This window comes from Perca flavescens, chromosome 20, assembly GCF_004354835.1.
Source record: "Perca flavescens isolate YP-PL-M2 chromosome 20, PFLA_1.0, whole genome shotgun sequence".
Lineage (NCBI taxonomy): Eukaryota > Metazoa > Chordata > Actinopteri > Perciformes > Percidae > Perca > Perca flavescens.
This window is the reverse complement of record NC_041350.1, coordinates 20534776-20560940: the sequence shown is the minus strand read 5'-3', so window position 1 is coordinate 20560940 and position 26165 is coordinate 20534776. Positions and strand designations below refer to the sequence as shown.

At 39.5% G+C, this 26165-nt stretch overlaps 2 protein-coding genes and 1 long non-coding RNA gene across 4 annotated transcripts; 1 reads left to right on the top strand and 2 right to left on the bottom strand.

The window, feature by feature from the left end:
- Positions 1–232: 232 nt before the first annotated feature.
- On the bottom strand, positions 233–25082 carry fyna (FYN proto-oncogene, Src family tyrosine kinase a). Of its 2 annotated transcripts, none has more exons than XM_028565054.1 (12): positions 24911–25082; positions 11476–11732; positions 8977–9073; positions 7935–8033; positions 7636–7739; positions 7129–7278; positions 6816–6980; positions 6153–6332; positions 5683–5759; positions 4938–5091; positions 2835–2966; positions 233–1799 (listed from the first exon to the last, which is right to left on the bottom strand). In XM_028565054.1, exons 2-12 carry the CDS (start codon positions 11720–11722, stop codon positions 1591–1593), a joined length of 1614 nt encoding a protein of 537 aa, XP_028420855.1. In that variant the 5' UTR covers positions 11723–11732; positions 24911–25082; the 3' UTR covers positions 233–1590. The 2 variants fall into 2 exon arrangements, with proteins under 2 accessions (XP_028420855.1, XP_028420856.1); XM_028565055.1 differs by lacking the exon at positions 24911–25082 and adding an exon at positions 15566–15720.
- On the bottom strand, positions 16248–17172 carry LOC114546345 (glycine-rich RNA-binding protein 1-like). The gene has a single exon (XM_028565056.1). It carries the CDS (start codon positions 16956–16958, stop codon positions 16431–16433), a length of 528 nt encoding a protein of 175 aa, XP_028420857.1. The 5' UTR covers positions 16959–17172; the 3' UTR covers positions 16248–16430.
- LOC114546346 (uncharacterized) lies at positions 18309–19789 on the top strand. Its single transcript, XR_003691043.1, has 2 exons — positions 18309–18413; positions 19505–19789. It is a non-coding gene; the product is annotated as an uncharacterized LOC114546346 (long non-coding RNA).
- Positions 25083–26165: the final 1083 nt, after the last annotated feature.

The following is a 26165-nucleotide window of genomic DNA, read 5'->3' as shown; positions in this document are numbered from 1 at the left end:
AAATTAAAGATTGCTCCCATCTCCTGTTGAGCGCTCTCTAATTGCCAGGTGGAAGGAATTTGCATATGTTCTGAGCTCATGTTGTCCATGTGTCAAGTTCAGCCTGAAGGAAAACCACAAAGACTCAATCACTTACGCAAACTCCTCAGCCTCCCCCTGTTGCTGCATGTTCTGTAATGCTTATGGTTTTAAAGTGCAGAGTCCACAGGACAATGGTGGCAAGATTATTTATTTTAAAACCAGATGTGTACAAGTAACAGACAGAGACAATAAATAATGCAGAGACAAAAAACATGTGCTGTATATCTACTGAATTAGGGCAAACAAAGTGATACAAAAACTAGTTTTTGCTCACTTTTTCACCTGTGAAAAGCAATTTAAATACACACAGAAATGGTGTATTGTCCTGGAATGCACACAGAGAGAAGTTCGACACCAGAGCTGCAGATTTTGCTGGAAAGAATCGTAGAATTACATAATCTTAAGGACACATAAGACTGGCTGAAATGTTAAGCAAAAATAATACAGTGAAATTGACACGTTTGGTCTCGTAAACAACATGTTACTTCCAGATACACATTATGGGGGTACAAACACAAATCACTTCCTTCATTCGCGCCATGTAAGCGGAAGTTTGTTTGGCTGCTGAAGCGAAAAGACAAGAATTCCTACACAGCCTGCTGCCATACAATAATGCAACATACATTTTAAAATCTTGCCAGTATAATACGCAGTCAGCGGAACAAAGGCTACAGTTGGAGAGGAAGTCAGCCTCCTTTTCAACTACAAGAAGCTGAACTAAAAGTCACTTTAAGCCGATCTAGAAATCATTGGCTGAAGCTGAAATGCGATGAATGCACTTAATATTAGTGCAGATGCCATACAAGTTTGGGTGGAAGAGTCCATGATGCACTACGTTAGTGTGTAGAAAGCATGAAGACATTCCCTTACATTATAAGAATATTACTAAACATGAAAAGGCAAGAACAGGTGTTATAGTACATCTAAGTTTCCTTGAGAAGAGGAGAGCAGTATCGTTATATTCACCTTGTAAAAAAGGCCAGTGGATTCCCAGAAAAATTTCTGAGATGCTTCTGTCCACGATGTCTAACTATTATCATTCTTACAATTATTATGTCACTATTTGTTACCAACTGTGAGCCTCACACGTTTTTTCTACAAGCCTTAAATCTGAAATAACTTTGACCCCGGATAAAAAAAAAAAAAAATACACACATTTTCAAAATATCAAAAGTAATATAAAATGAAACAAAAAAGAGATAAGTAAACAAGCCATTTATATTTACACTACATACAAGTTACACAACACGACCCATCTCGTTCATCCATGTCATTTTTAACTCCTCCGTCATCTCAGCGCCCCCTCCCACCTCCAAAAACATCCTTGGATTTGATAGTCAGTATGCTGTCAGAGAAGCAGTCGTCCCTGTTCGTATGAAGATTGGAAGTCAAGATGTCAGTGGATGAGCTTTGTATTGTTACAGCCACAGGATGAGAGAGAGAATAGGTGAAGTCTGGCTCCCTCTGGAGGAAAGCCGGTGAAATGACATGAGATGAGGGCAGCGGCGCTCAGAGATTATCCCCCGGCTGGTACTGAGGCTCAGTGGCAGTGAAGTAGTCCTCCAAAAAGGCCTGCAGGTACTCGAAGGTGGGCCTCTCCTCCGGGTCTTTCTTCCAGCACTGCACCATCAGCTCGTGCAGGGAAGAGGGGCAGTCCTGCGGGCACGGCATCCGGTAGCCCCGCTCCACCTGCTCCAGCACCTCGCGGTTGTTCATGCCTGGAGAGAGGAACACAGAGAAATGAAAGCAAATGTGGCTGAAAACTTCAATCCAATAACAACCTCACACTTCATGAGCGCTTTCATTTAAAAAAAAAAAAAAAAAAAAAAAAAAAAAGTTGTATGAGGTTTCTGCATTCACAGAAACAATGTCAAAACATTCAACAGCGGAAAAAATAACTGAATGCATGTAACCAAAAAAATGCCAGCTCAAATATAGAGTAAATGCAGAATGCAGACTAAAAAATGCTGTTGAAATCTCTAAAAGCTAGTAAGTGGACCTTTGAGCTGAGATTATTCTAGTAGTATACTGTGTATACTACAGTATACACAGGACTGTGAACTGTTTGATTATCTTTTGGAAAATATGTTATTCTGTAATATTCTTTTTTTATTGTCAGTTGCTTTCTAGAGCTAGGCAAAAAAACATTTCACTGCACGTTGTATTGTGTATGACTGTGTATGCGACAAAAAAAACATGATTTGATTTGAGTTTTGTGTTGTTTCTTTTGTCAGAGCTTGTTTAAGAATTAGAGTTTGGTAAAATCACACATTTCCCAGCCTCGCTCCACCCGACTTCCACCTAACGAGAAGTTTAATCGTCCAGAGAATTTGAAAAGCGCGTGGGTGTGCACGGCCAGATGTTAGGTGCTTGAAACAGTAGAAGTAACAACAACAACTGTGCTAATAGTTATTTTCCACCCATGTTATTAGGTTTATAATAATTTAGTTTAAGAAACTGAGCTTATTTTTCTTTTCTGTTATTCTATAATTCATTAAAATGCCTAAGATATGATGTCAAAAATGTGTATAGCAGATAAACAACAATTTCATTTCACGTATTCACACAGTCTTCTGTGAACATTGCTCTGCATAATGCACAATGTAATGTACATTATGCAACATGCTGCTCTTTTTTTAGCATACAGAACCATGGCTTGTATCTCAGCAGACTCAAACGCTCTCACACACTCATTAATCAAATATAAGCAATCATATGGCGTTGAAAAGAGATTACATAATCCACACTCCCACCTGGATAGGGCACTCTGCCCTTGGTCACCAGCTCTGTCAGCAGGATGCCAAACGACCACACGTCCGACTTGATGGTGAATTTCCCGTAGAGAGCAGCCTCAGGAGCAGTCCACTTTATTGGAAACTTTGCACCTAAAAGAAATTCAGATTTGTGATTTTTAATTTTCAAAGACCTTCTCAAACTCCGGCAACATTTTTGTTATTTCACTGTTGCAATTCCAGCAGAAATACAGAGAGAAATAAAGCAACAACTTTTACCAAAACCTAAGGAGTAAGTAGGTCAGTCTCCTCTGAAAATATTTTCCTTCATCTGTGATTTCATTAGTGCAGAGAAATGAGGATGTGATAACATCCCACCAGGGAAAAAATGGAACAATTCCATTATCTCTCTCTGTTTCAGTTGGCACATGGCCCAAGATAAACAAGTAAATATTTAAAATTGCAAACAAATGAGGGACGGAACATGTTGACAGAGTGACTAATGGAGTCAGCAAGTCCTCCGGGTGTAGTTCACCTCTGCCAAAATAATCAGGGGAAAACAACGTTTGAGTGTTCAGGGGTAGTGCCACTTATTCCTCATCATTCCAATGAGATACACAGTAACAGATGGGTTATATGGATATAACGTGCTCTGTCTTAAATCCTGCACTGTGCCCTTGTATGAGTCATGAGTCAGTAATATGTCATATTCTGTTGCCTTGCTACAACCACATGTGCTTCTGTTTTCCACTCGTATCACCAAGACAAATTCCTGCTCATTTACTGTACTTATTCTGGAAAGTAGTGTGTGTGCATATGTGTGTGTGTCTGTGTGTAAAATGCATCTTGGAATCAACTAAATGGAATACGTAATCTGCCAGCGCGCCAACTTTTTCCTCTGACGTTTAGGTTTTCAGAAGATGCTGTGGTTGGGGGCGAATAGAATGCTACAGAACAGATAAACAAGTCACAAATTGATCTCTATTACAAATAATTCCGTGTACAACATACATTTCCAGACGGCAACCAATAGATTAAATGTGTTCTCCTTAAAAGGGTGGCTGCAGCTGTTTGGAAGTTTTAAACTTAGCCTAGTTATAGACACAAGTGCTTACTAAGGGAACATTTACACATCACAGAATTAAAATACAAATTTGAAACGCTACACTAATAGCTCTTAAATAGAGATTAGTTGTTGCTAAATATTGAACTTTAATTTAACACCAGGTCCTAAATTAAGCTACTGACAGGACTAATGTTTGCTGTTAGCTTGCTAATATATAAATTAAAGATGTTATACGTAATATGGTCAACACATTTGACTGAACACTTGATTAGTTTAACAGAGTCAGACTAAATGTTCAAATAACATCAGTTATGTGCACTGGAATCCGCCTACATTTGTTTAAGCCAAAATAGCTATTAGCAGTTCTTGTTTGCAATGTACCCATGGTTGTACAGACAACTATCACTTTAATACTGAAGAAAACTCCAAAGTTCTGGAGTTATATGGAGCGTCTTTATCCTATGATTTCTAAGCTAATTTATGGACTTATTCATAATGGACTTCAGAGATAATGATATCTTAAGGAAGTTTAAGTCACACTGAATCTAAAAACATGTACATTATGTCTGTGTTTTCAGACTTAGACTGTGAGAAGGAGTTGGATTTTGATGCAAATTCCATGAGCTGTTTGTTTCCCACTGCCTCTGATTTAAACGGTCCAGTACGAATACTGCTCTCCCTGAGACCCATATTCCTCCATGTATGCATATATAAATAACAAAAAAAGGTCAAACCTACATTTACAAAGAGTTTGCAGTTAACTTCAAAATATTGTTTGGCCTTCTAAAATGTTTATTGTTGGAAGCCATGTTACCGCTTATGATGCTACAAGGACTTCCTGTTTACATAGTTGATTGCATTTGATTGGGCCGTGCTCAGATGTTTCCTAGCAACTGATTTACACAGTACTTAAGTCTTTACAAGCTTAAACATTCCTTACGTTTTAATGGTGCAACCCAATTTAGTAAATGACTAGTCTGAAACTAGAAAGTAGTTGTTTAGGAAGAACTTAGGAAGGCTTTATAAAAAGCTGGTGCAACGCATCCCAGTAGTCCTACCTTGTCTTGCTGTGTATTCATTGTCCTCGATGAGTCTGGCCAGACCAAAGTCAGCGATCTTACACACCAGACTTTCGCCGACTAGGATGTTGGCAGAGCGCAGGTCTCTGTGGATGTAGTTCATCCTCTCAATATATGCCATGCCTGCTGCCACCTGGGAAATTTAGTTATTTTTTCCAGTAAACATCATATCACTGAACAATTTCTGGGTGATTGAATCTGTGCTAAGCAAGATTTTTACGTACTGTAGATTTATAGCCATTTTCTGAGCCTTAAAAAAATGGGGCTGCAATACAGGATAATCTTTTAACTGAAAACCTATAGATTTGCCCTATTTTCTAAATAAAGTGTCAGGTATGATTATTTATCGACTCACAGGAAGTGATGAATTATAGCTTCAGAATAGAATAACTGCAGCGACTGAGTGCTCCGACAGTAATGCTAAATTACTAACTTTAGATATGTATATGTAAAGTTATCACAGACCAGTCAGACTGGTAGGAAACACTGTGCTAAGTTCAAACTTTTCAAATACTGCCATTTAGGCCTGCTAAAATGAGAGGCTGCCTAATGAAACTGTAAACACTGGAATAACATCACCATGGAAATGGCCATAAATGTGCAACACAGAGTGTAAATGAATACATTGGTAACAGCTGGAGATGATTTAAGTTAATAAAGCTCTGGTAACAAATCCACAGTGTCCAGCATCAAGATTTCAAATAATTTTCAGCCAGCAGCGTACCTGAGCTGCCATGTCCACTAGATTTGGCAGCTTGAGGCCTCGTCCTTCTCCATCTTTAAGGAAGTCAAGCAAACTACCTAAAAAACAGACAAAAAGGAGTTAGGATCTGTGGTCTCGTATTTGTCTTCAGCTGCCAGATCTTAACTCAGATTTGGATCAAAATTGAAGTAAAACATTGCATCTAATGTGACATCAACTCCGGGATTCCTGCCACACGTTACACTTGGTTCAGACTGTCTGTTATTGCTATGGTAACTGAGGAGCTCTGTGTTTTTTTTTTAAACAAAATTCCCGTACAACCACGAGTATTTGTTACAGTATAGTAATGTGGACATGCTATGAAGTAGGACACATACTGTATGGTCCATGCAGATGCATAAATTATGTACACACTGTGTAGGTGTGTGCACAAATGCATGCATGTAATATTCATAGTGTCTTTTTAAGTGTCAGTTTAAAATAGCATCTACCTTTGCACATGTACTCCGTGACGATATAGATGGGTTCTTCGGACACCACGGCGTAGAGCTGCACCAGCTTGTCGTGTCGGAGCTTCTTCATGATCTGAGCCTCCTCCAGGAAGGACTCGGGGGACATGGTGCCGGGCTTCAGAGTCTTGACTGCCACCTTGGTGGTGCCATTCCACGTGCCTGACAAGACAAAATAAGGGAGCTGTTCAAGGCTAATGCTCAGACTGGCACATCAGCAGGATTCTATTTTCAATGGGATATTTTCACCATTTAAAAAATGTGACGCATATTCTGACAAAATGATATGGAAGGAGATAAAAGTACATGAAAAAGCCATGTCATAGAAACCCAATGAGATAAAACTAATGCCATAAATAATCATATACACCAAGTTTTAACTGGTCTAAAGACCTATACAGATCATGAATCCAAGCAGAAATCTTGGAAGTTCAAAAATCATATTCCAGTCCAAATGGACACTGAGGTTCAGGAGAGATCATAATTCCTAAATGATATCACTGAAAGCAATCACTCCTCCATGTGGGTAACATTAGCTGGGTGTTAGTTTTGAATGATCCAACACAAGTAGTATGTTTTCCAAAACTGCTCACAGCTGTCCAAATCTTAATTTCTGCCTAAAAAGGATGCCAAAAAGATACACACCCATCCAGACCTCTCCAAACTGGCCGTTGCCGAGACGTTTGATTAGTTGCAGTGACTCCCGTGGGATCTCCCACACGTCTTTGGTTTTGACGGACAGGTCAGTCAGACGAGGCATGCCTTTGTGGCACGGTACGATCAGTCGGCAGCAGAGCCCTGCGGCCCTGGCTGGATCAACCATGCAGTTTGAATTTTAAATGATGTTAATGAAGTAGAAAACCTTATGACATTGTAATTTTAAGGGATGGAAAGCAGACACAGATACATCATGACAGGGAGCTTTTGTACTTCCCCCATAACTGTATCAGAATCTCACCCGAGTAGTGCTGCACTAGCTGCTGGAGTGTCTCAAACTGGGCCCTGGTGGTGATGTAGTAGCCCCCACTGTCCAGCTTACGAATCTTATAGTGTTTCACGTGGTCTCCCTTGACATCATCCCAGTCCTGGATGGAGAGAGAGTAGGCCCCTGGAACAGAGACAAAACAATGATTAGTAAAGAAACTGATGGATTAAAGTAGACTTACCAGAGCAAAGTCTCTGGTATGTTAAAATAGGTGTATATGAAGCACATTGTGCAAAAGATTTCGGACAATGAATATGGAGCAACTGCATATCTAATGAAATGATATAAAACTGAATTTAAACTGCAATGTTGGTCTAATTTTCCTGTGTTTGTCTATAAATAAACTGCTTCTACTGCCATATTGCACAGTTAAGTAAAGCTGTCCTAAATCTTTATTTATTCACAAACACTTCTGTCTGTTTCCTAAACTTTAAAAGCATTCAACATGTCAGCATGTTAGTTGCAGCTCGATGAGAGTACCTTTGGTTGTTTCACTCTCACGGATGAGGAAAGTGCCTCTGGCGTTGCCGTTGGAGAGCAGTTGCCTTTCTGCGTCCTTTCGGCCTAATTTACCAAAATACCAGCTGCAGAAAAAAAAGAAGGAATCAAACTATGGGGGGTAATATTTGGTTTAAACAAGTTTTAAATATTTTTTGTATCTGTATGTGCCGCTATGCCTCAGTTAACAAAAGGTGGTGAGATGAGCTCTTTAATATTTATGATATGCTCTCTGCTGATGCAACTGCTGTGTGTGCTCATATAAAACAAGTTTTACTCACTCCTCAGCTTGGATTGAGTCCACCGGAGCAACGTAATTGCTGGGAATGTAACCAGTTCCACCTGTAGTGAGAGAACGAGCCTCCCACCAGTCGCCCTCGCTGAGGAGAGAAGGATAGAGAGAGATGGTAGGATGGAGGCAGGTTGGAATAAACAGAGCAACCATTTACACATTATGCAGACAGGCACAAAAAAAACAGTAGTGGATCAGATTTACTGACTGTCTTGTATCTGAGAGCTGGGTAGAGAGCACATAAAAACAAGCTACAAAACAAACTGCTTTTCTAGTGTGTGGGCCCCTGAAGCTTCAGTGAATCATCTCCAGTTGAAATCACATGTAGTCATCCCTTATGTTAGTCAAAAATGTATTGTAAGTTGTTTTTTATTGTGGGGGAGGGGGAGAAAACGGTTGCTCAGGTTAAGAATGGGATATAGTTTGGTTCAGATGTATGTAAGAGGAAAAAAATATCATCATGAATATCTTTAACACAACACCGGCTCTTAGATGCCCATCTAGAAACCTGAAGCTTAAAAGCAGATTTCACAAATATGCCTCCAACCTGTTTTAGACTCTTTTAAAAAAATATACACAATAGCTGCAGAATCATTGCAGTTTATATTTACAAAATAAATGCAAAGAATTCCAATTTCAGTTTACTTAGGATAGAATCAGTACCAATGGTCTAAAACATGCACTTAATTCATGAAACACCACATACTGTATGTATGGTGTAAAAGCAGGGCAATCCTGTCACTATTTCTACACCACAATTCTAAAAATGACATGTTATTTTTTTACGATGACAACTGTCAGAAAGCTATCGTTAAAACATGAAAAATCTGTCGGACTTTCCATGCAACGTAACCCTCATAAGCCGGGTCAGGTCTACAACAGAGAGAGACCCGTTTCCTCTGTCTGTGCCTTTGAAACAACATTTCAGTCAAAATGCAGCATTTAGACATTCCTGACAGACAAAAAAAGAAAAAGTGGGGAAAACACATCCGCCACCCTTCATGCTGTCATGCAGATGTTTCCGCACTTACGTGCTGTTGAGGATCTGGAACCTCTCCCCCTTTCTGAAGCTGAGGTCATCCTCGGTCCTGGCTTCGTAATCGTAAAGAGCCACGAACAGAGTCACCCCTGTAGGGAAACAAAAAGGGACGAGTGGTGGTTAGAGTTAGTAGAGGTGAATTGTATGGATGGAAGTATTATGTTGGGATTTCCACTGTGGTTTTATTGTTGGGTTTGTTCATCTGTCTCACACATGGGCTGCTTGTTATGTAATAGCAATAAGAATCACTGCCCTCTTCCTTCTTGCATCCCATCTGCTGCATTTTTATTTTTAATTTTTATTTATTTTAGTTTCTAAACATGTACATTATATACAAAAGAGAAAAAAAAGAGAAATCTTCCAGTCTTATTTTCAAACTAATTCATTTAACGTCCTACAGAACATGCCTAAAAAAGTCTTAACATATATTTCATGACTTATATCTGTGACATTGTTAATTATTATTTTACATTATTTAGTTGGTGAGCAAGGCATTTTGGGGCTTTTTTTCCCCCTCCTGTGCATTCCATGACATGCTTATTGTTATTGTCATGTTATTTGTTCGATTTTAAAGCTGAACTCATCAATATTTGTATATCAACAATGCATCAATGTAATGTGAAAGGAGTTGCTCGCAATGACCTGACTCTAGTTCTCTAGCTCTATGAAACATTTTAGCATCTTTCACTGTTTTGGTTTTACAGCTTGAAACTTATGTTTTAGCTTTACTCTCACCACTCTTCTCAAGCATCGTTTTCAGTTGCAGCAGGCAATGGTTTTCAACGAATGAGCTCTGATAAACCCTCTGTACGCTACCTGCTCAACACTAAATTGCAGACAGACACAGTTAGCGACTAGCTGGTTAACATAGTGGAGCATTTAGCATCTAAAGAGACTGATATCGCTCTTCTTTTAGGTAAAAGAAGAGCAAATTTTAAATGTTGTCATGTAAAATGTAATCTGCTGGATGTGTAAATTAGCAGCTGTTTGCTAAGACGTTCACCTTAACAAGTTAATAAGCTAATAAAATGCCAATGGTAAACATCAAACAAAAAAAATCAATTATTACAGACATGCAAAGAAATAGAACTCCTTGTTCTGCATACAAAAAAAATAACAGAAGTCTGACTTTAAGCCTCATCAGACAGAGCATCCTCTAGGAACAGTTAATGCTGCCAAGGTCTAGATTAGGAAGGCTAATCAAATTTATGTGATGTGATTTGGAACAGCCCTGGAGTCCCTGTATCTCTTAATAAGCCTGGAACTGTAAAATTATTTCATTTTCTGATTTGATCTGAATCATTCCTGGACAGTCAGAGCTACACTGCTGCAATAAAGCCCTGCATGTTTCCCAGTCAATGCAGTGACCTCCAAAACACACCTTAGGATGGGTCAAATGAGGTTTCTGTTCTACTCTGTCCTAGTTGACAGTTGTTTGGAGGATTTTATTTCCTTCTCTTCATAATCTCAGATGTGAATGTTGTGTAGTGCTGCCCACCCTGAGTAATGTCTTATTCATACAAGCTGGTGGTGCTAATTCCACAGATGCATAGTGTTTATCTGTGCTAGGGAGAAAAAAAAAGCTCTAAGTAGTGTACATCAAAGCAAAACATGCTGTTAATTTATGCATTGCACATCATATGTATCTTTAAAATCCTGAGTGAGAGACAGTAAAGTCCATTTCTCCACTAATCAGCACAATGTCTGAGCTTTCTGGTTGTGAAATGTGCTTCACAGAGCAACGGCAATAATTTAGGTCACTCTGTTTTCTATTAACTCTCGGCGAGTGGACATTCATCTTCTGCAGACACATTAATTTATCACAAGCCCACAGCATCAGCACACATCACATATTTACTTGGAATACAGGAGGAAAAAAAGAATCTTAGATCTGAAATTCCAAACTTGTTGAACCTTATTTGAGAGTGAGAACTTCCTACTCGACAAATCATGTATGTAATGCTGGTCAGTTAACATAGCAGACATTAGCCTTTTTTAGTGAATATTGGAGGAGGGCCAGTTAGTGAGTGGTCTTCGGAGAAGTTTACAGCTTTACTACTTAGACTGACATTTTATTTCCCTTTTAATTGCTCTGTTTGAAATTTGACCCCCATTTAATCACAGCAACATATTTCAGAATAACACTGTAACCCTGTCTTAAAGGAACAGTTCAACATTTTGGGAGTAACGCTTATTTGCTTTCTTGCAGAGATTCAGAGAAGTTCAATACCCCTCTTATGTGTGTAAGATAAATTAATTTGTATTATAAGTGGAGAGTTTTAGTGTTACACTACATTGTGGTCTAAACACATTGACAGACAATTTTAAATTGTGGCCATAATGCTAAATATGTATAGGTATAGTTTGGCATGCAAAAAAGGTATCCCAAAATATATATTTTTAAATAGCAACAGTCTTTAAAAAAAATCCTGAACCAGCCAAATCCTATAGTTACACACAGACTTATTTAAAAGAGCTCCTTCAACCTCACCTGTTCCGCCACGAGACCGAAGTGTCCCAGACTGCGAGGACGTGTGAACTCCTCCGAACACGGTCACCCCCTGTGTGGCGCCGCTGTGGAAGTTGTTGTAGTTGGGGATAGTGGTGACCCCGAAGCTAGGGTAGTGCTGTGGCGTGGGGTCGGACCCATAACGGTACCCCGAGTTGTGTGAGAGGCTGGTCTCCCGGTCATCAGTGAGTTTTGCTGCTTCTTTATCCTTACATTGGACACAGCCCATTCTCTACTTTCTGTGGGTGGAGAGAGAAAAAGACAGAGAGGAAATTAGCACGCAAGTGAAATAATAGCTGTCTCCGTTGGGGAAATTACGATTCAATATTCCATTATTTCAGAGCTTCCTCTGAGAGTTACAGAGAGCCTTGTGAAAAATATTTCAATTAGGCTGAAATTAAACACGGCACTCTAAACTCCATTACTAATTATAGGAACATAATGTGAAAGAGCTGCAGTGCATGAACAATTTCACTGTTCTGTATGTGTACAAATACAGATGCTTTATGCTGAGAATATCCAGCTTAATTAATGCTACACTATAAAAGAATTTAACAGCACTACTCATCATGGTTTACTTTTCCACCTTATTGCACGGCCACACTTGTAAGAAGAATTTACACCCAGCCACTGCATTTACAAGTTGGTATGCACTTTATTTTTGTTTTCTTTACAAGGAGCCACACACCCATCTATAGATTTAGTTAAAACGCACAGAAGCCCTTAACAGCAAACCAATCCACGACGGTACACTCTGAGTCTCATGAGGGGGACTGACCTCACTAAAGCAAAGATATACCAGATTCTGTAATGAGTATGAGCCTTGAGCCTTAACGTCTTTAAAGACCCAGTTTACTAATGCACATTTGGGCTCACCATGCACCCCTTTAAGCCACGGCTGGGAAGAGACCGCTGACAGCACTGTTGTCTTTCATCAGCACTAACGTCCAGCTGACTTCGGAGACGGCTAATTGGAAACACACTTGTTTACAGTCACTGTGGATGGAGAGAGGGGGTGCTAAGAGCAAAAGCCAGTGCTGCAGGAGACGGAGGAGGAGGGGACACCATCGCACCACTCTTCACCTCAGCTAAAAGATTCAAATCCACATTAACAGTAGGCCTACAGTTGGTTCACTCACAGGTTCCTTTCTGTCAGGAGTAATTTATAAACCAAGAAAAATGATCATCTTATGAACAATATTTTTGCTATTGATATAGACAAAACATTAGGTCATGATAAGTAAAAATACCCCATATGTAGGCCTAATATAAAAATAACATCACACAGAGAGTTAAGATGATTTTGGAGGTAACCATTTCAGTCGGAAGATATTTCTGAAGTCTCATCACTTTATTTAGAGACATTTAGTCAATTGATAGAAAATTAATATGAACACAATTGTTTTAATCAACACTTTTTTTTGTTTTCTGGATCCAGCTTCTTAAATGTGAACATTGGCTGGTTTTCTTAGTCTTCTATGATAGTGACCTAAATATTTTTCGGTTTTGGACTATTGGTCGGACAAAACAAGACATTTCTAGATATTACATCAGGTATTTACAGGTACACAAGGTGTTTACATCAGGCATCTGTATGGGCACCTACTGCCCATATAGTAGTGCCTAGAGGTCCTTGCAGATAGTTGTTGATCAGGCTAGTAGTTCAGCCATGATCTTGTTACAAGATGTTATTAAAGTTACCTTAGTTCATATAACAAGTGTGTAAATAAGACAGTCACCAAGGGCTTTGGGAACTTGTGATGAGCCTTTTTTGCTATTTGCTGATATTTTATAGACCAAAAAAGTGACAGTGTAGCAAACAGAGAAAATATCTAAAAATGTTCTTTTCTTGGGAAACTAGTTTGCAGCCATGAATTATCTGGAATCAGAAGCATGTCCCGATGACACCAGAGTTTAATGGTTACATGGAAAGCTACAGAGTATATGACCGAATTCCTTCAGGCCTGTTTTACATTTACTAGCCAGAAACCCCAATGGCTACAATATAAAAGTGCAAACAGATGTGTCACTTGCTGCACACTGTGCACTGCAACAGGGTACAGCCAACGTACAGTATGTAGTTAAAGACTTAAATCTTGCATCACTATTTCACTTTTTTAAAACCCTCTAATATTTAAGAAGAGTGGAAAATTAAAATTGTTTTCATAAAAATGTAACATGTCAGAAAGTCAGTTGATGCTTTGTTATTATCTGTGGACGTGATGCTTGTGGCTGCAGTAGTAACAAATAACTACGTTGTGATGCAGACAAGTATACAGTATATTTTTTTTTTTACCTGCTGCTCACAGGTACATGGAAGTATAAAATATATGCCTACCAAATGCAGTTTCTCCAGTTCTATATTTTCTCCACACTGCTTTGACAAACAGAAGAACAAAACTAGCCTACTGCAGAGAGGAGAACACTGTGATTCATTACTGCCAATAAAACCCCATAAAATACCCAGAAGAAGAAACAAGCCAGCAGTCGCATTACAGCATAAGCCCAAAGCTGTGAGACCATAGACTGGAATACAAGGAGGACTCCTGATTCTCTAATCTATATAATCTTTAAATTACAAATAATCTAGATATCTCCTAACTTCTGGTATTCACAGCACCCCTCTCTATACACTATAGCAATAATAAAAGCAAAAATCCACCTTAAAACACATTTTAAGCCTACAATTTCCATTTAGGGGGAAAGGCACTCCAGGAAATGAGAAAGTGAAGTTATTATTATAATCTCAACACATGATGAGCTGTCAAACTATTTAGGGTGAGGCTATTTGCACCCCTGGTACAATTATCAGTATGCTATTTGCACCCCTGGTACAATTATCAGTATGCTATTTGTACCCTGGTGCAATTAGAAGTGTATGCTATTTGCACCCCTGGTACAATTAGCAGTGTATGCTATTTGTACCCTGGTGCAATTAGAAGTGCTATTCGTACCCTGGTTCAATTAGAAATGAATGCTATTAGTACCCCGCCGGTGCACACAGCAATGTGTTCTATTAATACCCTATCTGGTACAAATATCAATGTATGCTATTTGCACCCCTGTGCATTTACAGTACCTTGGCATATATTTACACACAGTTATCCATACTACTCATGTGTTACACCTTTTTGGAATATTATCGCCCTGACATTCTTACCCTAACCATAACCAATCCCACTCCTCTTGCCTAAACCTAACCAACCCAACCCAACCAGAGCAGGCATATTCATGAGTCTTCCCCTACCACCCTGCAAAAAAAATATAAAATTCTTCCAGCTCTTAAAGTAAAAACGACCGGGGATCTACATTAGCTTTAACATATCTGTAACCATTCTGCTGCACAGAAACTATCCATAGCCATCGTGTATTGTTCACATAGGCATACGTTTCCTTTGATATACTGGAGCGTTCGCTTAGTAAACATTCACACATGAATCATATCTGTGTGCCCTGTACTGTGACTTAAGATGCCGGATGATAAAAATCCCCCATTTTTTGAAAAATATCTATATATATTTTTTTATATTCATCAAGTTTATGAGCGCATTCGACAGCAGATGTAGGCTATCATTTTCTAAATTATATAATAAAGAGCAAGAGTTGTTTTTCAGATCCAAAGAACGACTACTCTGTGTTTTAGGTAACATGCATATATCGACACTATGGATCATATCAAAATGTCAATATAAAGCTTTGCAACATAGGCCTACTGATTTTAGTTGCGTTTAAGGGACACATACTACAATGCTGCACGCCTGGTTTGCGGCACAACTTCCCCTCCCCCCAAAAAATCTGATGATGGCATCGCAGCCGGGGGGGGTTGTTCCTTTCAGTGGCACGGCCTGCGAATCGCATGACCACCTCAGCCTGCGTAAACTCATCACGCTATTAAAGAAATTATAAAAATAAAAAGGCAGAGACGTGGAAATGTGGGAGAAATGGCCAGACAGAGTCATCATATTAAAACTATTCATCTCGATTAGCTCAGGATGCAGTCTGAAATCAGATTTTGGTGTCTGGCCAAATCTGTTGAATAGTAGCCCATTTGTCAAATCTGGTGCGACATTACCTCACAATCAGGAAGTGAAGAATGAAATAAAGCCGCCAACATTATCCAAACAACGTGAAAGGGTTAAATATACTACACCACCAGTCACAGCTGCTGGGCTCAACTAGAAATTAATTTTCCCAAACGACGTTACGGGCGCACGTGTCAATTATATAACAAGAGAGCTAAGCCATTATGAGAGCCTACTCGGCCATTTATAGTAAAGCACAAAACTTTCCCCGGTTGAGATTTCGAGCACCTAAACCATAGCGGTCTATTTTACAGCACTTTAAAAATGCAGCCAAGCAGAACACAGAATGCTGCAATTTGCAAATTCATGAACAGCCGGCCATTTCGGATGTGTAGATCCACCAGTCTGAAAGGATTCACTCTTTTGGGAAATTGGAACAAAAGGAGCCTCAGCTAGACCACGTTTAATAGTTAATACATTTTAAAAAAAAAAAATATCCCCAAAAAACGATATAGCTTTATAGTAAATAATGTATAAAATTTAGGAAACACTTTAACCTGCCGGACAAAAGGTCTACCGCGATGGTGGCTGTTCAATGAAAAGCCACGTGGAGGGGAGCCCTTGTTCTGGTCTTATTTGCCTAGTAATCAGATTACACAGCTGCCTTTTAGTTAAAAACGACCATCGATAAATAAATAAAGATGCCCAATCAAGCAAGGTAGAGACTTTAACTGCAATTTGTAACATGGTTTATTAAGAAATGACAAACTCATGAGTACATTTTTCGATGAGAAGATTCTTTGACTTACAACAGAACTACAAAAAACGTATTGGTCAGCAATAACACGGACATTTTTCTTCAGGAGCGCATCTTTGAAGTCAGCCAGTCAATGGGTGATCTTGAATCAGAGAGCTTTAGTCGTGTTGATCGCGGTATCCTCCAGAGCGGTCGCCATATCCTCCGCTTGAGTACGATCCGCGACTCCTGTAGCCGCCTCCGCCACCACGGCCGCCGCCGCCATATCTCCCCTCGTTACTGGAGCTTCTGTCGCCGTAGCTTCTGTCGCTCCTGTCTCCATATCCTCCTCCGCCACCGTATCCTCCGCCTCCTCGGTCACGGCCGCCGAATCCACCACCGCCGCCTCGTCCGCCTCGGCCCGATCCGAAGCCTCCTCCTCTGGAGCGCCCGCCGCCCTTTCCTGCTTCATCGACGCGAATAGTCCGACCATCTAGAGTCTTGCCGTTCATGCCCTCCATTGCATCTTTGGCATCTTCTGAATTATCGAATGTCACAAAGCCAAAACCGCGGGATCTCCCCGTCTCTCGGTCTAGGATCACATCCACTTTTTCGATGTTGCCATATTTGCCGAAGGCCTCAGCCAGAGAGTCCTCGTTGGTGTCGTAGCTCAGTCCACCGATGAACAATTTACCATCTTCCGACATTTTTAGTGTAGCTTTTCACAAGCAGGAGTCGAGTAGCTGATGAGAGGAGCTGCAGGTCGAATGAGAGAAAGGAAAAGGAGCGCTTCGCTTCTTCTTTGTGTTTTTTTTGGCGGGCTGCAATACCAAATTTAGGTGCACACAGTAGCGCTTAGCTTCCGCATTGTGTTTCCTTCCGCATCGTGTTCCCTTTGCCATCGCTTCTGTGTCGGAAGTGACGTCTGTTACAAATCAGCCAATGACTGCGCTTGTCCCAGAATGCATTGCATCACACACTGACTGCACGCCATGGATGTATTATAAGACTAAAGCTATTAGTAGCTTTATAGCCAAGGAAAATAGATTTAATACTAGAGCTTCCTCTTGCTGTAAATCCTATCCCAGCCTCAGACTGAAAAGCATTGTGGGTGTCAGCATTACAGCATAAAACCAACAAACAAGGTTGAGTTTAAACAATATTTGAACAGCATCATATCCACATATAGGCTACGTCATTGATCTCTCTGAGGCTCAAACAGGTCACTATGTATGTTCTTTATAATTGCACAGGTTTGATGGGATATTTTCTTGTGGGGTGAGTGCTTACAAAAACCAAGTGTCACACTCAAAAGTTCAGTATTCTGATGTGAGAGGAGCCTTTTGCAACAAATCATGCCATTTCTAGGCTGATCTATTTCCCTTGACTGTAGTCAGGAAACTGCATAATTTAAACCTCACTGCAGTATAAAGTAAGTGCACGACAACTATTAAAATACAGGTTATCTGTACTCAGGATGTTGTACTGCTAATAGTCGAAAATATGTGTAATAAGTCGGCATATTTCAGAAGTATTTAGGTATTAACCAGCCTAATGCTAAGAATAACCAAGTTAGTTAGCTAAGTTATTCATGATTCTATTCACTGTGTCTGCAGATGTCGTTGTCTATGTTGATGTGTGATCATCAGACAAAACAGCAAACTATTTGAAACCATTCCTTCAGCAGCTGCAGCCAATGAGAGTTCAGATGAGACTGCAGCACACATATACACATTTGCACTATATTGTATACCATTGACTGTATTCACAGACAAATATATGTATACTTTGCAAAACCTAAATGCCTTTTCTCTTACAGGTATCAAAAACATTCAATAAACAAGTCACACACGTAGTCTTCGACAACGGTCGCGCGGCTACATGGAGGAAAGCCAAGAAAAGTGATGTGAGGCTCGTCTCTGTGATCTTGGTAGGCATGTAAGAATAACAGAGTTGTGTATTTTTTTTACTTCAAACCATTATATGATATTTTTTGATTGTATTTTTTATAAAGATGATGTTGTTAATCATTACTTGATCTCTTTATGTGGCTTATTTTTGGTGAAATGACGTCCAGATGTTACGACGATGGCGTGCGTGGGGATGAGGAGTTGTATCCAGCCTTTAATGATGAAAGCAACCCTGTGTTGAAGAACAAGAAAGTGAGTAGAGGCAAAATTACATGAGATGTTTATGTTGGTGTCACAGTTTAAACTGTCATTGTAAATCAGTGTTGGACCACTCTTTGTCAATCTATACATTGTGCTGATTTTGGATCACTGACAGAGGGCTTTTCTTAATACATGATTCGAGAGCTAATGCTTAAACCTTTATTTTATTCCACATCTTTTTACACTTCACTGTCGTACTGACTATAGAGAAAAATCCACACATTACCTAGAACTAGAATCTCTGCAAAATGAAATGTTTAGATTTATTACACAACCTAATTTCCTTAATATTTTGCCCTAAAAGAAGCTAGTGTTACTGATAAATGATTGATAAATTGAATTCACTGGAACATAATGATGGTCATCATTATGGATCAAGAGAATGGAATAGTAACAGCCCTGCATTTAAAAGATCAGTTTATATGGCACAGTTCAAACACTGTGCCATATAATCTGATGTTGATGAAAACGACAATGAACTGACAAGGTCTTAAACATATTTCAGCACTTTTTTTTTTTTTAAACACAGAAATTGTCTTTATACATAAATTGAAAGATGTCTTTCAGCTTCACAAATGGTGAACTATTGAGCCTCAAGGTCATCCACAACAGGATGTTTAAGAATCTCTGCCTGCATTTTAGAGTCCAAGTGCCGATGTTACACTTGTGGCTAAAAAGACAAACAAAGCCCCTAGCTATTTACGAGCACCAGTACAAGTACAGGTGATGCAGTGAAACAGAAGAACATCTACATCAGTACAACCAACAATGTTCACAGAGGCTTAAATAAGGCTAGAAAATGTATATTAATAATCATGTTCCTTTTCTCTTCATCATTATGACCTGAACAAAACAAAATATTACTAATGGCGTTTGAACTTCCACAATGGTGGAGGTTTGTACATTTGTCTGTAATCCCTGGGTCATGTATGGGTTTACTCTTCCTAGTTTTCTGGAGGCAAATGTTTATTTCTGGATATCATATTCTAAAAAGAAGATTTTAAAAATAATAATTTCAATGTAAATAACTGAGGCCTTTTCTAGATGAATAGTCTTGTAATATTCTCTGTGTTTGTCTTTAGGACTCTGCTGTTCCATTACTGTTGGTCCTGCTGTTAGGTTAGCCACCGCAAAAACATGCTGGACCGCGCTAGGACCCCAGAGAACCGGTTTCAAAAGAATGTGTAATTTCAAACTAATCTGTTGTGTCACTATAATATGCTCCATACTAATTGTATACATTACTTTTACATTAATGTATTCATTACAGTATGCTGGTGTTTTATTGTACCATTGTATACTAAACAGGAACTGATCAAACGTGTGCCCTGTTGGATGTTGATTAAACTGTGACTTTACTACTTCTACTACTGACCCACCATGATCATTAAAACACCGAATGAGGGAATATGTTTCGGAATAAAGGTGTTCACCCTTTCAGTAGAGTTTCAGGGACTGAAGCTGTTCTCGAGGCTTGTGGTGGATCAACAGACTATTAACAGACTTTCCTATATGACGGTTTTGGTAGTGCTGCTGGTGTATTTCTTACATTTACTTATTTTGTATGAAACAATATGAGATGCAAATGATTCTCTTTGCTGCATGGCAAAAAAAACAAAACATGAGACATTAGCCACTTTCCAACGGGAGGGATTTTTGCAGTTCTTAGAACCCTTTTTTTCTTGTGTTCCGACTTGACCAGTTTGGGGATTATTAAATTCCTCTGGCCGCAGTTCCTGCAACTCTTTCAGCTCCTACTTCAGGGCAGGGTCTTTTCCCTTTTCCGCATATAGTGGTGGTTAGATGGCTGTGTTATAATAACAAAAGGTCAGTTTCTATGGCCACTTGGCCAGTGTGAATGCAAATGGCAAACCGGTTTTGGGGGAGAGTAGTTAGTAGAACTGTTTAGAAGTGGACTGTTCCATTAACTACGTTCCTGTAATTACTTGGTCGGAAAGAGGCTATAACAATTAATGAATGCTTTCAAAAATTAGATAAAGTTTGTCTCCACAAATAATGTAGCTATCCAATCTGTAAATACGTTCAAATGCATATTGTATATTGAATACTGTTTGACATATCTGAGGCTGCCTGTCTGCAAAGACAATGAGATGTCTGTCAAAATAGGTAGTAAAAACTTTTGAAATATTATTGAGGTAATGAGTGAATACTGAGCTGTGTTTGAGGGTTCACATCAACTTCATAACTTGGGAGTTTTTAAAAACATGAATTTGCACCTGGACACCAAAGAATATGAAAAGGTCACCTGAAAATGTCAGCATGGTAACATATTCAACAAGTTGAACCTCAGTCCAGGACAGTCATGTCTGCTGGAGCTTGCTCAGTGACAGTGAGGGAAGCAGTAGATACACCTACCCATGCTCTGCAATTTTCATTTGAAATGTCACCTGAAAAACATTTCCATGGGTTTGACCATGGTTTTAATATGTGACAGAAGGCTATTGAACATGAAAAATAGGCTACACACACACCATCTTTTCTCCTTTGATTGATCTAAATAAGTCACTCCAAGCAAACTGCATGAAAATTGGAACTTGATGCGCCAGATTGTTTGTTAACACAGAATGTGATTCTCGTGTGATATAATGAGAATCCAGCTGCCGAGCAAGGTAAGGAAACTTGTGAGTTTGGCCAGAATCCAAAACTCAGGGCCACACATTATAAAACTATATACAGTAGGCCTATAATGGAATTCTGTTCCACCACTTTTGACCCTAAGCTAACTACATTTTACATAGTAATGTGGTTGTCAAGAGTGACAGAAAAAGGTAGCAATAACACTTATAAAAGGTTGGTTGATTCAATTGTTGAGGTTTAAAGTAGATTTCTCAGGTGACTACGTTATAGCATCGTGTTCTCTTCTTTCACAATCTGTTTAATGGGCTCCATGAAGGAAAACTAACAAAGAAAACAAATGTTGATCATGCAAAGAACATAACAAGCTGCAAGATCAATACACTAAATTAAAGACAGACATGTCAGGGTCGCACAGTGGGACTGATGGATTACACAGAGACAGTCAGGCCTGAGAAACAGACATATGTGCTGCCTGAAAAACCAATACGTTGTGTGGACTGAAATAATAAAGAGCACTGGTGTTGATTCATTATGGAGCTGAAATAGTCACTTGATAAATCAATTAGCTAATCAACAGAGAACTAAGTAACAATTTGATAACCGATTTATTATTTCAAATAGTTCTGGATCTGCTGTAAAATGAGTTTTCCCTCTGGTGATCAATAAAGTCTTTAGAAATCAAATCACCCGGTGTCAAGATTTATCAATTAATCTTTTTGTTGTTTGTTTAGTTTGCTTGAAAAATGGTTCAAGATAACGTCTCTTTTCTATATTAAGCCGCTTTCCGACCGCAGGGATTTGTGCAGTTCCTAGAACCCTTTTTTTCTCGTGTTTTCCGACTGGACCAATTTGGGGATTATTAAGTTCCTCTGGCCACAGTTCCTGCAACTCTTTCAGCTCCTATTTCAGGGCAGGGTCTTTTCCTTTTCCGCATATAGTGGTGGTTAGATGGCTGTGTTATAATAACAAAAGGACGGTTCCTATGGCCACTTGGCCAGTGTGAATGCAAATGGCAAACCGGTTTTGGGGGAAGAGTAGTTAGTATCCAGTGACATATGAGACTTCAGTCGCTCTGTTTTGAGCAAACATCACTATGAAGTATAGTGGTCGTAAATCATCCCATGTCGAATCATGACGAGAGATGTGGAGTTTTGTTTTGAAACAAAATTTTAAAACTGAGCCATGTTGGTTTTTGAAAAAGCTGACTTTTTAGGATGAGATGGATCATTTTTTAGAGTTGGACTGTTCCATTAACTACGTTCCTGTAACTACTTGGTCGGAAAGATAGTCAGTCATTCTTTAAACCTTTGATATGTGACTTACAAACGCTGCTCAACTGGGCATTACATCAGAGAAAGCCTTCATTAATTTAACCCTGATGAACTTTCAAATCTCTCCAGGCTGAATACAATCAATTCAACACAGCCTTTAACAAGAAAATCTGTTTCATTTGAAGTGTTTGGTCCCTTTACATTCCGATCATTAACGTGGCACAACAAGGTCAAACCTCACATACCCGCCTACTGAAGCCACACTCGCTACTGCATTATTCAACTCCGAAACACAACTTTCTGTTCATTCAACAAAGAAATTATGTAAAAGAGGATAATTTTATGTTGTGTGCCATTTGAATACGTATGAAACTCACTCCTGTGTTTGCTGGATTTGGTACAACATTGACAATCTCCCCCTTATGGCTGCCATTCTCTGAATAGTTACAACATTTGCTTGTGTTGAACAACTGAGTTCATTCAGTGTATCAACAACAACACAATGGACACATTTTACTCTGCAACAAGATTAACAGCACAATAAAATGCAGTGTTAAGGCTTTCAAAGCATTCTTCTCGTACTGAATGAAAAGAGCTGGTTATAAAAACCCACAGCTGAGCTTCATACACTATGTACGTGTGGGTTTAAACCGTAACTGTGTTTTGGTGTCACAATGTTCACAGTTGAGTATGTTGAGTCACGTTGTTAAATCACTGAGCCCATTGTAAATGCCCATTCAGTCAGTGACATGTGTGCCTAGTAGATGAATATTTTCCAAATTGGAGAAAAGGGCAAATTACAAAAACAGGAACTTTTTCTCTCTTTTTTTTTCTTCTTCCACAGACAGGAGCAGATTCTCGCTGCTTCTGCCTGTCAGTTTTAACGGTTCTTTCCAGATCTCGTGCCAGTGGAGGGCAACGGTCGATGCAAGAATCAAGTGGAAATAATGATATGGTGGGTCTACACCAATGGAGGTTGCCGGTTTTCTGGTGGAACTGAATAACACTTGAGTTGATAATACTTGGGCACGAGCCCAAGGTGTGTGACTGCTGTATGTAGAGAAGCAATGATTAGTTGATAATTGTATCAACAAAAAGTTAACTGGCAACTATTGTAAAAAGTTATTTTTAGTAAAAAAATGCCAAACTATTTTCTGGTGTCAGTCTCTCCACTGTGAGGACTTGTTGCTTGTCTCTGTTTTATATCATTATAAACGGATTATATTTGGGTTTTGGATTGTCGCTCACACAAAACAAGACATTTCATTATGTCAGCTAGGACTCTGGGACACCAGGATGGATATTTGGAACCAAACGATTATGTGATTATCGATTCGTCTGTAAAATATCATAAAATAAAACATGCACATCAAAACTTTCTAGAGCCCAAGGTGATGTCTTCTCTTCTCTTCAAATGAGTTGTTTTGTCTGATCAACAGTCCATGACCTAAAGACATTCAGAAACAATAACATGTTTAGCAATTTTGTTTCAAAATGACTTAAATGATTTCTCAATTATCAAAACAGCTGCCCACTTATTTCGTGTTGATCAACTTATTGATTAATCAACTAATCGTTGCAGCTCTAAATGAAAAAAAAAAAATCATTCGATGCAGCCCTACTGTGGCTGCATGTGTGACATTTGTTGACGGACAGAAAAACAGTCAAACAACTATATGTTGTAAATAAACACATGTAGCTTTTCACCAAAAGTAATCAATTAACCCCTTACCGGACTAAATATTTCACCTTTGTGATTACACACTAAAATCCTAAAGTCAAAAGTATCAGCTTATGTGCCAGTGTATTTAATAAGCTAATCTGTATGGGCATAGAGGGCCTGAGGGGAATCTACATGGTCCATGAACCATAATGTGCAATGTGCAACTCCTTTCATTCAAAATGCATACACATCACGCACGCCAGATATGTAGTCATTCAGGGAAGGGCTGAATACTCAGAGCTCCAGGGTGCAAACCAACACACAACTGCTGCTTAACTTATTGCACATGGATAAAACCGAGGCTCTAGCTTTCAGCTACACACACTGTAGCCAATATCATCCCCGGTGTTTGCCAGCAAGATGGATGGCTGCACCTCCAGAGACATCAGATAACCCGATTAGGACAGCTCTAATTGGATATTTAACAGCGTGGTAATGCAATTAGCTGAAATCATATGACAATTATTTTGGGGTGACTCAATACGAGGCTGTCTGCAGGCCATTGTGGCGTTTGTGTGTGAATGGCCTCAGTGGTCAGCTCTGCTCTGCAGCGCATCCATCCCTGCTGCTGCTGCTGCTGCAACAACACAAGAGCCCCCTCTCCACAATCACAGCACTGCAAACCATCATCCACAACACGAGACCACTACCACCCTCTCTGCTTGTACCCCCTCTAAGGGCAAAGTAACCCGTCAAATAGCCTACACGCACCCACATCTGCAGAAAGACTGGAGGGAATACTGGCTTGATTGCAGCAAGCCACAATGTGTTATTCATCTCCTCTGCTCTCTCTTCCCCGAGATGAATTCATCTCGCCGTCCACAGCGCAAAATAAGGGACGAGGCGGGTGCAGCGCTTGAAATTCAACACGGGAAGAAAAAAAAAAGCGTGCTTACCGCAGAAAATCAGATTAATCCATCGGAGTTTCCAGAGGGACTTTCGTGCGGGAAATCGCCGATGTTGTTCTACGCTCTGTGAGTGTTTTCTCTTCGCAGTGTGAGAGAGAGAGAGAACAGCGCTGGGATACCCTGCCGCTCAGGAGCTGCTGCTGTGGCCGCCGTGCGTACAGACGATGACGATGGCGACCAGAGTCAAGTTCACAACAATAATGTATACAGCTCCCTGTTAATCCTGTCACAGTAAAACCGTTTTTCTCATGTAATTTCAAGGTGAAAACAGGAATAAAGAGGTTTTTTTTATTGAGCAAAACTGAATGCATTAGATAGTAATTCTACTTATACTGTATCGGTAGGATTTTATTGAGCACGCCCAATACCTGAATTCTAAATGACAAACCTTCGTGCTTTTATTTTGACCTGCAAATACGTTTTTTTTCCTCCGGTTTATCTCTTGACGTCTTGACGCAGCTGTGATTGCGTGCAGCTGATGCTGAGCTGTGATTGACACCACTTTCCTCCAATTACAATGCATAGTGGGACACTTCCTCGTTTATGGGAAAAATAAAAACAGAGCATGATTGGCAAATATTCTGTTTTTGTTCGAGTGACGAGATCTCTCTATTTCATTTCATGTGAATAAAAGCAGAGTGCACACAGAATCTCATACATCTTATAGAAACCCATTATATATATATTCTTTTTTTTTTAACCAAAAGAAATTCATGAATCTATGGGTCTCATTTTTTGGTTCATCCTGTTGTATTCATCAGGTCTGTGTGGATTTGTTTTTACTCCAACTAAAATCTAAAACACACAACTGGCCCTCCATGGCACATGAATGATAGCACAGCAGAGTAGTAGTAAAAGTCCCACCCTAACAATCAACAGGCAAAAACATCACTTGGTAGCTTCTTATTTCAGGTAATATTCAGGTGATACACTTTTCTCACTGGAATCTCCCCAAGCAACAAAACAGTGTCTCTTTGTGTATTAATGAAAACATCAGCAACATTCAGCCACTGAGAGAACATGTTGGGTGCAAAATGCAACATGTATTGCAACAATTATGGCAAACAATCCTCAACCAGATTAGAATATGTCACTTTTGAATGCTTTACAAGGATGAACAGCGATTTAAAAAAAAATCACAATGCTGACCTCTGAACTCCATTCATTTAACAGTCCTCCAGTTTTGCAACTTTTGGAACACTGTTAAGGCTTTAAGAAACCAAACATGTACTCCAGGTTTATG